This window comes from Delphinus delphis, chromosome 9, assembly GCF_949987515.2.
Source record: "Delphinus delphis chromosome 9, mDelDel1.2, whole genome shotgun sequence".
Taxonomy (NCBI): domain Eukaryota; kingdom Metazoa; phylum Chordata; class Mammalia; order Artiodactyla; family Delphinidae; genus Delphinus; species Delphinus delphis.
In genome coordinates, this window is record NC_082691.1 from 100,494,565 (window position 1) to 100,509,051 (window position 14,487).

General features: G+C 46.1%; 1 protein-coding gene across 1 annotated transcript in view; it reads left to right on the forward strand.

Annotated features, from left to right (window-relative positions):
- Nucleotides 1-3,286: 3,286 nt before the first annotated feature.
- Nucleotides 3,287-14,487, forward strand: part of ZNF862 (zinc finger protein 862) — a 29,292-nt gene continuing 18,091 nt past the window's right edge. The window contains exons 1-4 of the mRNA XM_069541038.1: nucleotides 3,287-3,429; nucleotides 9,573-9,684; nucleotides 10,896-11,000; nucleotides 12,497-13,194. Coding sequence (XP_069397139.1) covers nucleotides 3,406-3,429; nucleotides 9,573-9,684; nucleotides 10,896-11,000; nucleotides 12,497-13,194 — 939 coding nt within the window. The 5' untranslated portion in view covers nucleotides 3,287-3,405. The remainder of the gene's footprint in view (nucleotides 3,430-9,572; nucleotides 9,685-10,895; nucleotides 11,001-12,496; nucleotides 13,195-14,487) is intronic.

A 14,487-nucleotide genomic window follows, 5' to 3' on the forward strand; every position in this document is an offset into this window, starting at 1 on the left:
ACCAGGGAAGCCCCCAATCATTCATTCTTAATCACATATATCCCTCAATGGGGAAGGACTGTCAGAAATATTGAGGAAAGGAAATGTGTAAAAGGATTGCAATTCCTGATGATAAAGCAGCTATTATAATTTGATTGTCTACATGATTTCTGTCCTCGAAGATAGGTTACACTTGCTATGCACTTGTGCATTCAACTGCTGACTAGAACATCAATTTGAATATCACTTAGATACTTAAAATCATCATGTCCCAAACTGTGCTCATCATCTTCCCACAACTCCGCTCCTTCTAGTTACTCTACTTATGTAATCCCTGTTTTATCCACCCTCAAAGTCTGTGGAGCCAGAGAAAGCAGTTGGCCAGAAGCCACACTGCTGAGCTAAGCATTTGGGACAACACTTTTATTATTTTTTTTAACATCTTTATTGGAGTATAATTGCTTTACAGTGTTGTGTTAGTTTCTGCTGTATAACAAAGTGAACCAGCTATATGTATACATATATCCCCATATCCCCTCCCTCTTGAGCCTCCCTCCCACCCTCCCTATCCCACCCCTCTAGGTGGTCACAAAGCACCAAGCTGATCTCCCTGTGCTGTGCAGCTGCTTCCCACCAGCTATCTATTTCACATTTGGTAGTGTATATATGTCAATGCCACTCTCTCACTTCTTCCCAGCTTACCCTTCCCCCTCCCTGTGTCCTCAAGTCCATTCTCTAGGTCTGCGTCTTTATTCCTGTCCTGCCCCTAAGTTCTTCAGAACCTTTTTTTTTTTTTAGATTTCATATATATGTGTTAGCATATGGTATTTGTTTTTCTCTTTCTGACTGACTTCACTCTGTATGGCAGATTCTAGGTCCATCCACCTCACTACAAATAACTCAATTTCATTTCTTTTTATGGTTGAGTAATATTCCCTTGTATATATATGCCACATCTTCTTCATCCATTCATCTGTCGATGGACACTTAGGTTGCTTCCATGTCCTGGCTATTGTAAACAGTGTTGCAATGAACATTGTGGTACATGACTCTTTTTGAGTTCTGGTTTTCTCAGGGTATATGCCCAGTAGTGGGATTGCTGGGTCATATGGTAGTTCTAATTTTAGATTTTTAAGGAACCTCCAATACTGTTCTCCATGGTGGCTGTATCAATTTACATTCCCACCAATAGTGCAAGAGGGTTCCCTTTTCTCCACACCCTCTCCAGCATTTATTGTTTGTAGATTTTTTGATGATGGCCATTCTGACCTGTGTGAGATGAAACCTCATTGTAGTTTTGATTTGCATTTCTCTAATGATTAGTGATGTTGAGCATCCTTTCATGTGTTTGTTGGCAATGTGTATATCTTCTTTGGAGAAATGTCTATTTAGGTCTTCTGCCCATTTTTGGGTTGGGTTGTTTGTTTTTTTGTTATTGAGCTGCTTGTATATTTTGGAGATTAATCCTTTGTCAGTTGCTTCGTTTGCAAATATTTTCTCCCATTCTGAGGGTTGTCTTTTCATCTTGTTTACGGTTTCCTTTGCTGTGCAAAAGTTGGACAACACTTTTATGATAGTCATTTCCTTACTTTCTGTAGTTTTACCCCTATGTATACATAATGGGAGGGCCACAAGGAAACTTTCTGGAGTTCTGGAAATTTTTTATATATGATCTGGGTGTTGACTACATGGTACACATGTAAAAATACATTGAGCTGTACACTTAAGATTTCTGCACTTTACTGTCCATTATTTGTATTATTATTATACACATTACATCCATATACATTACAAGCGAAACAACACATTGTTACTATTACTTTATATAATTTTACAACTTTTAAAGAAGATGAGAGAAGAATGGAGAGTAAATATATGTATTTAGAGTTTGGTTTTCTCTCTTCTATCTTTTCCCCTCTATATTCACCTTCTACTCTTCAGTAACTAAAGTGCAATTTGCCCACACCAGTCACCAGCTAAAAACTTACTTCCAGCCCTTAAAGGCAGCACACAATGCCTTCCACATCCATCCCTCGTGTCTCTCCAGCGTCATTTCCCACCACTTCCTGTCTTACACACCTTCCCTACACACACTGTTTGCTCACCTCCCTTGCTTTGCCGAGGTTGTTTCTCATGCACAATTGCTCTTCCTAGCAACACTCCTCTTCTCCTCCCGTTTTAGTTGGCTCAGGTTGCCATAACAAAATACCATAGACCAGGTGACTTAAACAACAGAAATTTATTTTCTCACTGTTCTGGAGGCTGGAAGTCCAAGATCAAGGTGCCAGTACAGTCGGGTTCTGGTGAGAACTTTATTCCTGGCTTACAGACAGCTACCTTCTCTTTGTGTCCTTACATGGCAGAGAGAGAGGGCAAGCTCTCTGGTGTCTTGTCTTATAAGGACACTGATCCCATCATGAGAGCCCCACCCTCATGATCTCATCTAAACCTAATTACCTCCCAAAGGCTCCACATCTAAACACCATCACATAGGGGTTAACACATGAATTTGGAGGGGACACCATAGCACCTTCTTTACGTGGCTAACTCCTACCTCTTGTTTTAATTCAACTCAGGCAGCATTTCCTCAGGAAATCCTTGACTAACTACCCCATATCGTCCCACCACCGCACCCTAAGGTGACAAAGTGTGCTTTAATAGAGTCTTGTGTTTACGTCTTTCGTTGCACTGTCTCTTCATTTTGTAGTTATGTTTATGGTCTGTTTCCTCAATAGACTACGAATTCCTTGGAGGCAAAGTTTCTGTTTAACTCAACTGCGCATTCCCAAACCTTTGCACAATGCCTGGCAACATGACAGGCAACCAATGATGTTTTTTGAATGAATCCTACAAAAAGTATTTACCTCCTTGAGTAGATACAGTCTGGAATCTTCAAGGTTGACATTCGCCCTAAAAATGCGAGGGAATAGACGCAAGCACGAGCAATCTTATAGCCCAATCAGAGTACTTTGCCCTTCCTATAGGGCCTGGGAGAGCGTCGTGGGTACGCTACCTAGTAACCATCGCCGGGGGAGGGAGGCGGGAAGGGCGGAGAGCTAGCTGCTTCATCCAATCGGGACCCCGTATTCCCGGAGCAATAGCAGCCTTGGGAGCCGCTTACCGAGCCTGGACCGCGCTTCCCATGATGCCCCGCCGCCTCGGGCTAGGCTGCTGCCGTAAAGCGACTCGCTCGGCGCGACGCAAGTACCAGCTGCGCGCCTCTCCTGGCTCCGGGAGCGCCACCGCCCCCTCTGACCAGGGGCAGCCGGTTCCGGGCCGCGCTCCCTCCCCGCCGGGGCGCCCTCCCTTCCGGGGGTCCCGGTCCCCAGGGTGGTCGCGGCTACGGCATCCTCAGTCCAGGCCGCGGGGGGAGGGGGCGGCCTGGAGGCCGTGGCGGGGTCAGCACGGGCCACCGAAAGCTGGGCCATGGAGCCCAGGGAGTCGGGGAAGGTAGGCCTGGAAGGGCCCTGGGGCCGCCCACTCCCCTCCCGTAGATCCCTGATCTGGGCGAGGCGGGCGGTACGGGCGGAGTCCTCGCACATGAGCCAGCCTTGCAGGGAAGGACTCGCCCGCTCGCCCGCTTCTTCCTCTGCACTTGGGCGGCCGACTCCGGGCGAGTCCCGCGCAGCCTTCCACTCCCTCCCCACGCGGCTGGCCTAGCAGCCCTCCGCCGAGCCCGCCGCCCGGTTGACGCTGGGTGGGTGACCCGCTCAGTGTAGTAGTGCGAAAGTGCTTCCTATTTTCCCACACCACCACTGGCGTTTGGAAGAGGCCCAGCGTGTTTTAAGGCCTTGAGGCTGGATCGGACCCCACTGGGAGCCAGGCATAGGGATCACCGAGAGGCAGGATGAGGGCTTGGCCCTGCCTGGATCCCCCTTCCCAAGAAAGGGCTGAGAAGAAAAAGACAAGGCATCTGGCACATTTCTTGCCGATTTCTGTTTCTAGCTTATCTACTTCGTGGAGTTTTTGAGTATTGCTTAGAAGCATATTTCATAAACTTGCTTCAGGCTTTGAGCAAGAGGCTGTGAATTGGAAGAAAAGGTGGGGAAAAGTGCTTGAAGGTAGAGTTAAGTGGGTTTGACAGGATTGCTAGAGCTCGGAGTCAGTGTCAGCAAAGACGAGCGTGGTCGCACGCACTTGATTCGGAGACATTGGCAGCCTTTGGGGACCGAGATCTTTCTGGATATTATTTGATACCAGTTCTTGAGGATTGTTTCTTCTTTGGCACAAAGGGAACCTCCTCAACAAACGTTTTCGGGTGCATACTGAGTCTCTCCTTTAAAAAAAATTGCTCATTTAATAAACATTTGTGATCCGTGATTTAAGTTGATGGAAATGCTGGAAGTACATATGAAATGACTACTTTCCTCCAGGAGCTTTCCCGCAGTTTTCACTTCAATAACATGGACAAGCCTGGAAGGGTTGTCCAACAGACAAAAGACAGAAAAGATAGTGAGGTTATTTTGATGCTGTACTTTTTCCTGGAAAGACTGGGAAGGACTCTGAATTACAAAAGAAGTTACTCCTTGCTTAATCATCTCTTCCGTACTCCATCCTCTCCACAAGTTACCGTGATGCATTTTCCAGATGAAACAACCTATGAACAGTCCAAGACAATAAAGCTCAACAGAACGTAACCAGAGAAAGATTGAAGGTGAACTGCATGCCAGCCTCATGCTAAGCACGTTAGGGGATACCAGAAAAGTAAAGGAAATGGCTCACACCCTCAGGTAATATCCTGAGGTTTAGTTTAGACTGAACCTGAATTTGGACAGAGGGGGAGCAAAATGCAGTAGCAGAAGGGCTATACACAATTGGCACTGAAAAGTGGAATTAGCGATTTGAGGTTGATTTCAAGGTATTCTGTTCAGTTGTAGGATTTCTTAGCCTTTGGTGTGAGAAGAGTGAAATACAGATATTTGGGGAGGTGGAGGAGAAATTTTATGTCCTTTTCAGGCCCAACCACTAATTGAAAACACTGGGGACTGGAAATTTCACCCTTGATTCTAATCGTGATTGTAAGGTGTCTCAAAAGGACACCCTTCCCAGGTACATCAGTTTTTTAACCTAGGGAATGAGGATGTTATCCAAAGATGAAATAAAGTAATTGCAAAACAAACTAGCAGTGTAAGAGGTATTGCAGATGAGGGACAATAACTAAGGCCTGGGTGCAATAGCTGTGCTGTTCTAAAGTTCCATTCTGAATATCACTTTTTTCTCTCAAAGCTGGAAGACTGGGGGGTCCACCTGAGGTAGTAGCTTGGTGTATTATTAGAATCTTCCTTAGATGCTATTTTGTGATATTTATTAACTAAAAGCAGTCTTAGCCTATTGGATTAAGTGTGGGGTATCTTGCTTGCCATTGGCAGAATAATGGATAGAGGACAAAGACCTTTCCCCATCACTATTTTCTTCGCAGCCCTGTCACTGTATAAAATTCTCACATTTATTTGTTTGCTGACTTCACTCTATCCCCAGCTAGACTAGTGGAGCAGTATCTGGCATGTAATAGGTTCTCAGTATTTTCTGAATGAATGACTCAAGATAGCATCTCATACAGAAGCCCTTTTGTTGTAGGTGTGGGTGCTGTGAAGAACACTGCAGTCTGACACCTCATGTGCCCTCTGGGAGACTATTGTCGTTGCTGCCAAGTAGGAGTATTTACTGTGTATGTATCTATTGCTTCATACACGTTTACTGTGTATGTATTTATTGCCTCAACATCTCTGGTTCCTAGCCACCACTGGCACCCCACCCCCCTTAGAAGTTTTATTATTGCACTTATATCACAGTTGTCTGTCATCTCCTGATGGGTTTTTCTCCTTGACAAATAGAGATAGTGTCTTTTATATCTTAGGATCTCCAAGCACACAGAAACAAATTGAATATGTTGAATGAAAAAATGAATTAAATGCCTATGAAATATTTTCTGTATAATGTGCTGGTGGGGAGAGGGGTGGTGATGGTGAAGGGGGTTATAAAATAAGATGATCAGCATAGGCTTCCCGTGGACCAGGCACCACGAGGGGTATAAAGCCTTCCTTGCTCGGGAGAAGTAGAAGTGCTTGGGCTAGGTGGGCAGGAAGTCCCTTGCGAGAAAGAGGTGGAATGTGAGTAGGAACTTGATGAGTGAGTGGGAGGAAGTAGGCAGAGTCAGGGAATGTAAAGATTGGGTGTGAAGAGGGAGGAAAGGTACAAGATAGGTTGAGTGGCTGCAATTTAATGTTTTATTTTTTTAATTTTATTTTTGGCCGCGTCTGGTGTTAGTTGCAGCACACGGAGGGTCTTCATTGAGGCACGCGGGATCTTCCGTTGCGGTGCACCGGCTTCTCTCTAGTTGTGGCGTGAGGGTTTTCTCTCTCTAGTTGTGGCACGTGGGCTCCAGAGCATGTGGGCTCTAGCTTTTGGCACACGGGCTCTCTGGTTGAGGCGCGCCAGCTCAGTAGTTGTGGCACACTATCTTAGTTGCCCCTTGGCATGTGGAATCTTAACGTGCCGACCAGGGATCGAACCTGCGTCCTCTGCATTGGAAAGCAGATTCTTTACCACTGGACCACCAGGGAAGTCCCTGAGTGATTGCAATTATACTCATCTGGCTGTAGTAGAGATTCCAGGTGGGGAATACCTAGAGCTGAGGTTAGGAAGGTAAGTTAGGTTCAGATCCAGGGACTTGGTGCTGGGCTGAGAACTCGGAGCTCTGCCTTATAGACAGTGGGAATCAGTAAAGTTGAACATCCAGAGATAGTCCTTGCTTTCTATGTAGGTAAGAAATTCCTCTTATTCAAGCAGATTTGTGTTTCCTTTACATTGCAGTCATCTGAAGGCTCTTGCCATAATACTCGTTAAAAGAGAGGTTCAAGGCTTAGCGTAGTTACTCGTTGGGAAGACAGTTCTTCATTATCTAAACATTCAGCCCTGGCCATACTCTTCATCGTTGTGGCTCTCATAAAGTGATGGGTCTGTTGGCTTTCATTATGCCCACCTGTCCCCTCAGGAAGACAGGGTGGGTGGGAATGAATAGGGAACGCTGCTTGCCCTTGGCCACAAACTCTAACCTGCCCTGATCGGAACACCTTGCCCTGTGGTCCTAGTATACGGTCATCCTGCTAGGATCTGCCTTCAGTATAATCTCGAGGGTTTTCTTCCCCCCTCCCCACATTGGCTCTCCTTAGGCCATATGTTGTGTGTACCTCTTTGCCGTCCGCCCGCCTGCTCTTAGTGGAGCCCATCCTGCAGCAGGTTTTTGCAATTATAATCACATTTTGCTTTGGAAGACACTCTGAGAGCAAATAGTTATTTAAAATACACATTGGCATACTATTGGCACATACACATTGGCAGTACAATTCCATGTTTGTTTTTAAGACTGTTCATTTATACATATTCGTAGACAAAAGACTGGAAGGTTACATACCAAATGTCAATAGTAGTTGTTTTTCAGTAAGGAGATTGGGGGTGATCTTAAAACATCTTTTCTGCTTATTGTCTAAATTTTCTGCAGTAAACATATATTGACTCATAAGAAAAATACTCAACTTACTTTAAAATATACAAATCAATAGTGACTGATAATTATCTGTATTGTTTTTCTCAAGAAGCCTCTATGTTGAAGTTAAAGTAGATATTTCATGTGCTTTAAGTTTGAGTATAAAATTACAGGCGATTTTAAACAAATGTACTAGAACTTGTTACAAATGGAAATGACTGTGTCCCCTTCAGAGTTGTCACGTTGGAAGGACATCCTTATGTCACAAGGATGCTATTTCCCAAAATGTTGTTTTTTGGGGGTTCGGGGATTTCCTTTTTTTTTTTTTTGTAGTACGCAGGCCTCTCACTGCTGTGGCCTCTCCCGTTGCAGAGCACAGGCTCCAGCCGCTCTGCGGCATGTGGGATCTTCCCGGACCGGGGCACGGACCCGTGTCCCCTGCATCGGCAGGCCGACTCTCGACCACTGCGCCACCAGGGAAGCCCGGGGATTTCCTTTTTGTTGATAGTTTTATTTTTTTTTTATTTCTTTGACTAGCTGATAAATGTTGGTGGTATGAAATTTAAAAGGGTAAACAGCAACAGATTCTGTTTTCCGATTATTTCTTTTATAACCGCTTTTTTCATGGCTGCAATATCTTACCTCTCTGAGGCTATTGATGATAGTTTTGTTTTTTAAAGGTTTTTTGCTCCATGCCCCACTTCCATTTCCTCAGTTCCTTCTCACTCTTGCTCATCTCCTGTCTGTTTTGATCTCTATCAGACCTGTTAGAGCCTTTCCTCAGATGTCTGGTAGTCCAGTTGTTTGCTGACGCTTAACAGTGGAAAACCAGAATTCTAACTGGAAGCTCTGAGCACGTGGAAGGGAGGGACTTGCCAACTTGGAGCCTGTGTAGGGGATCTGGGCAGGCATTTGTTCCGAACAGCTTCCCCCAAATTCTTATTATTTTAACCTCGCTGCGTTCACTCCCAGGCCAGAGGTTCCTGGGGCTGCCAGATCCTGAGTGTTTTGAGGATTTAGCAAATGTAAATTGGGTTGTTTCTCCATTTGCCCACTGCTGGCTGAGGGTATGATTTTCTTGGATCTGCTCAGTTATTACTTTTTCATCTGCTTTTCAGTTAACAAAATTGTATTGCTATTGTCCCCTTGTTGTGTTGTCCATCCCAGAGGGTGTTTTTTTTTAACAATTTTTAAAAACATTTATTTATTTATTTATTGGCTGCATTGGGTCTTAGTTGCGGCACGCAGGATCTTTCGCTGTGGTGTATGGGCTCTTCGTTGCGGTGCGTGGTTGTGGTGTGCAGGCTCAGTAGTTGTAGCTCACGGGCTTAGTTGCTGCGCGACATGTGGGATCTTAGCTCCCCGATCGGGGATCGAACCGGCGTTCCCTGCATTGCAAGACAGATTCTCAACCAGTGGACCACCAGGGAAGCCCTTAGAGGGTGTTTTGTTTGGAGTTTTTTTCGGGGGGAGAGTGTCTTTTTAAACTCACAGGAGGAAGCAAAATTCAGTGTACGTGTTCAATCTGCCATCTTAATTCAGAACTTCCTGAACGTTTTCTGAATTTCCTCGCCCTTCTTTGGTGGAACAGGAGAGCTCCTTTATAAGCCCCATGGAATGCAGTTCTCAGCTCTAAAGCTTTGCCCATCTTGATAATTGACCACATTCACAGACATAGTTCTCAGTGGCGGTTGACTGCTTCCAGAAATCAGATACATCTTCCTAAGTGAGGATTTACCACGTTGAAGATTTTGCAAAAGAAGTGCTGTTGGTTGTTGCTGACGCACTGGCTGAGAAGTAATGGATCCCGTGCGAAGGCTGGTGAGGAGTGTGCAGGGGGACGCGTGTGGGAGTCCGGAGCTGGCCTTCGTTATGACACTGCTGTTGCAGTGTGTGGCTGTTCCTAGAAGAATGGGTCTCATTCCCGCTGTGACTTGCACCCAGGGGGTGAGAGTAATGCGGTGTAGGTCTCGTATGTAGATTGATAACGCCCCCTCCCCCAGTCTGATCTGTTCCCAGAGTGGGGGTGTCCTCAGGTGGTTGTGAGCTCAGGTGTGGAAGATTAAGGAAGAAGTTGGTGCTTAGCTGGTGTCATTTTTCCTTGCAGGCTCCTGTGACGTTTGATGACATCACGGTGTATTTGCTTCAGGAGGAGTGGATGCTGCTGAGTCAGCAACAGAAGGAGATCTGTGGTTCTGATGAGCTGGCGGCACCACTGGGTATGGGCTCCTGTTCACTTCCCCACTGCCTGAATCTAGGTCAGCATTCCCAACCATGTCTGACTATGACATACTTGAGAATTTTCTGGAATCCGACCATTTTTTTCCAGGCATCTTTATACTGTTTATCCACTCAGTCCCATATCTGACTTAACTGCACACGGATTCACACATCACCCTTTCTCTTTTCCACTTAAATTAGCCAAGAGAAGTGGGGAAATTGAGCGTGTCAAGGCTAGACCTGGATGCTTCAGAATATCCCAGCGTGCCAGAAGGGAAGCCCCACCTGTGGACTGTGGCACTGCAGGTGGATTTTGTTTCAGTGCCCAGAGGACATTGGAGGTGGTGGGTGGTGGTGGAACGAGCATCAGATCTGCAGCCTGGAAATCTGGTCTCAGTCCCAGCTCTGCCACATGGTACTGACCAAGCCCATTAGCCTTTTCAAGCCTTGGCTTCTTTCTTCACAGGCTTGTCATAGAGGTTCAGTGAAATAAAACAACTTGAAACTTTGTGCCCATGTAGGTAGTTTTCATCTTTTCTATTTTCTGAATGTCCTTTCTCTGCTTCTATGGGTAGACTTCCTAGACCATGGACAGAGAGGAATGTATTTCATCATGTGTACATGCACACGTACTCTTTTCGGATTTCAATTTGATGACCATGCGCCATGCCTTTCTCTGCTTCTTTTCTTCTTGACCCCTCAGGGTTCTGGGGGCAACAGTCTCAGCTCTCTGTGGATGGAGGGGTTGTGGTCTTACTGTCTACTAAAAATGGTTTGAAAACCAATGATTCTTTTAAACCAGAAGTTGCAAAGTAGCAGCTGTGGGCCAGATTTGGCCTGCACCTTTTTTTTCTTTCTTTCTTTCGTCTCTTTTCTTTGGCTTTAAAATATTTAAATAAGTTGTCAGTATTTCGCCATGGGGGGGGTTTCATATAGAAATATGATTTCTGGCTTCTGTTGGAAACTGGGATGGTCTAGAGGCCATGCTGACCCTGTATTCAGCTGGCGGCCCCTCCTGGACTTGAGTAGCTACCGCACACCTGGGTTCAAATCCACAGCCTCCCACCCCTGCCTGGTTTCCTCAGAGTATTGTCTGGTCCCGCTCCGCATTTGAGTTTGAGCCTCTGTTCTGGACCAGTAGTTTTCATACCTTCTTAGCCTGTGTGACCTGGATCCGACCTCACAGTGCATCTCTCTGTTCCTGACTCAGGACCAACTATTGCCAACCCAGAGCTGTTCTATAAATTTGAGCGAGGGCCAGAGCAGTGGCTAGCCAATGTCCAGGGCCAGAGGAGTCTCTTGAGCCTCCACCGAGGTGAGTGCGGACCTGTCCCCGGGAGGAGGGGTCCTTAGCTGGAGGGAGGGAGCAGGAAGCTGGGTCCCAAGGCACCAGTCTCATCCTCTGCCTCTCCCTGTTCCCCACCAATTACACACGAATGCTGTTCTTCCCCCAACTGTCACCCCGTCTAAGATATACACACCTCCCCCAATGTTGTTCTCCAAACTCTCATCTCCCTTTATTTTATTTCTACCTGAGAGTAGATGTTTATGTATAATTATATATTCTAAGTTCCATGAAGGCATGACTTGGTCTTACTTACTACCGTAGTCCCAGTACCAAGAACAATGCCTGGCACGTGGTTGCGTAGTAGACAATCATGGAATGAATGAGTGAATAAACAGATGGCTGCTAAATCCTGGGGACTGATGTTTGCTTTCGTCCTTTGATAAGCATGTCCTGTTCAGGGATTGGCTTGCCCAGAGCCAGGCCAGATGGCCTCTGTCATTGTGTAAGACGAGCGCGTTAACCCAGCCCCTTCTACAGGAGAAAAGGGAGGTGGAACGAGTTCCCCGATGGATCGAATTGTGGATGTTTGCTCTCCCTTGTGATTTATCTCAGATGGACCGCAAGGAGCCCTAGACTTCACAGATACTAATTTGTTTCGGTTTGTTTCTCCTGTGCTTGGCTCTTAACCTTGAGCCCATTGACTCTTTACTCGTAGCTTTGTGCTTCCGGGGTTGGCTACAGTTTCGTAGACTGACTGGTCCATTGGCCGGGAGAAAGTACTGTTGAGTCCTTGCCCACTGGGCATCTGAACTTGTTGGTGCATAATAAATGGCTCCAGAGGAGTTAGAGTTGTCTAAGCTGCATTTCAACCAAGGAGTGAATAAAGAAACTGCTGGTTTAGCTTAAAGAAGAAAAGTCTTAGTGACGTCATGGGATTTTTCACTTCTTGGAAGGGCTGTGGTGTGGGAAGGGCTGAAGTAGCACTCCTGAGGGGGAGGTACTCAAAGATGGATTGCAGCTCAGGGAAGACTCTGGGGAGCAAACTGTCTGCCCGGAAGGTAGGTTGCTCTCTTGCTCTAAAGGTACATGAGCAAAGTGCAGATGCCTGTCTGGCAGGGGTACCAAGGAGGGGGATTCCTGCCAAGTGTGCAGTTGCAGTGTTTGCTTTAATTACCTTTTTAACCCTACCTTCTCTTAGTTCAGTGTTCTTATCCATAAATAAGTCTGCTCTCCTGAAGACTGTGCCACTGTTTTAGGTTGCAGAGATCTCTTTTTTGCCAGGTATATCTGTCCTTTATATCAAAAAAAAAACAACTGTTTTCTTAAAGCCCATTTGGTTTCTTCTGGGTTAGGCAAGGTGGACCTGGGGGTTGGGGGCTGGAGAGAAGAGAACACGGGTGCAGGCTGTCACTTTGTGGGTGTGGTTGCAGCTTTGATAGTCCATGGATCTAAGCACCTCTGTGAGTTGCAGTGACTCAACCTATAGGATGTCAGAAAATTCCATGTGTTTCTTTTTTCTAAAGGAAAAAACAAGATGGGCTTCATGGAAGAAATGGACATGCAAAGTCCCGCCAGAGAAGCTGGACTCTACCTGCCTCCTCAGAAGAAAGCCTGTCCTTCGCATTTCAGCTCAGAGGGTGGCAGCCTCCAGGGAGACTGCACAGGAAGAAGCAGAAAACCATTGAGACCCCGGTCCATCCAGAAGGCATGGTTTGCGCAGTTCCCATGGTTGGTCATGAACGAGGAGCGGACGGCTCTCTTTTGCTCGGCTTGCCGGGAGTACCCATCCGTCAGAGACAAACGGTCAAGGTTAATAGAAGGTTACACAGGACCATTCAAGGTGGAGACTCTCAAATACCACGCCAAGAGCAAGGCCCACGTGCTCTGTGCCAAGGCCTTGGCAGCTCGGGACCCCAGCTGGGCAGCCCGTTTCCGGAGCATCCACGACGTGTCCAGAGAGGTGCTGGCCAGTCCGGGACACCTCTTCACTGCAGATTACCCCATATGTTACCCCCCAGGGCCTCAGGGGATCTATGATAACATGGTCCAGCTCCTGCCCAGCTCGAGAGCTGCACTGGAGGACCCTGGAGGGCGTGGAGCAATTCCTGCATTGTACCTAGACTGCATTCCTGATTTCAGGCAAAAAGAAATTGCTGATGACATCCGCAGCTCCTCAGACGTTAACATTTTGTGTAATGACTCACCTGAACCCCGTGGCCAGGTAATACGTTTATAATGATTGCTCAAGGGGAAGGATTCTGTATAACGTTACCATAAGCTGACATGCTTGTGATGTGCTGGGTGTTGTTTTAAGTGCTTTGCATGTATTAATTATCTCCTTTATTTGTGACAACAGCCCTACTCTCATCATCTCCTTTTGGCAGATGACAAAACATAATTAGTGGACCAGGATATTCTAACTTCTGATCTAAAGAGAGCACCTAAATTCAGAACAGTAATCTTTATCCAGAATCCAGAATGACCACAGAACTCAGGAGATTTTCCACAGCCACAAAACAGCCACAGAGCTCTTAAATAATTAATGTAAACAAATTTTTTAACGTTAACTTCAAAATCATGTAGCACTTTTAAACACTGCAAAGTTTCTTCAGACGTGTCCTTTTATGTAGTGTTTTTAATGCTGCTATGAGGTGGGTGGAGCAAAGCTAGTTAAACTCATCTTGTTGGGGAACAACTAAGACTTAGGGGGGGAGTGACGTAGCCAGAGAACAAGGGCTCTTGCGGCAGTGACCTCCCCTCAGAGCCCTTGACCGCCAGCCCAGTGCTTTCCTTCTACTCCCTGCAGCACTGGTGGGCCCTCAAAGACTCTAGTTCTCACCTCAGGTTTATTTTGTAAAATAAAATAGGTTTATTTTCTAATTCTTTGGAAAATTGTCCTGCAAAGAAACTGTATTAATTGGAATCTTCGAGTAACCAGATCTGGCCCCTTTTCTCAACTCTTCCATGTAAGCGGGATTTTGCTACAAATCACTTTGAGCAACCCCTCTGGTATTCCGATGAGAAGAGCTCAGACGTTCCGCGTGCCTAACATCATACGTAAAGTTAGTAAGCTCGAATTTTTATGGAATCCAGAAAAGTGACAAAGCTCATTTCCCTTCATGTTCATGTTCCTTCTAGTTTTTAGTATTCGAAGCTAATAAACAGGTCTAACCTTTTACAATCTGAATTCCTTTAGCAGTAAAGTGTGTGTTAACCTAGTCACTGAATATGAGCATGTTTAGTTCTTTTTCACTGCTTCTTCCTTCCCATCCTGGTGGGGAACCTTAGCAGGGGCTGCTAGAGGCAGCTGGCTACCTTTGCAGTCGTGGATGAGTAGAAGGTGCCCCTTGGGGCTGTAAAGAACAGGGTGCAGCCATGAGGTTCTGCAAGACCCCTGTTCCTCAGTGCATTTTCCTTTCCTTCCAGGAAAGAAGAGGAAGGATCATTCCTTCCTTCTAGAATAACACTGAGGTTCGTTTGGTTTTTACCTGCTAATTCTGGGCCACACACATTT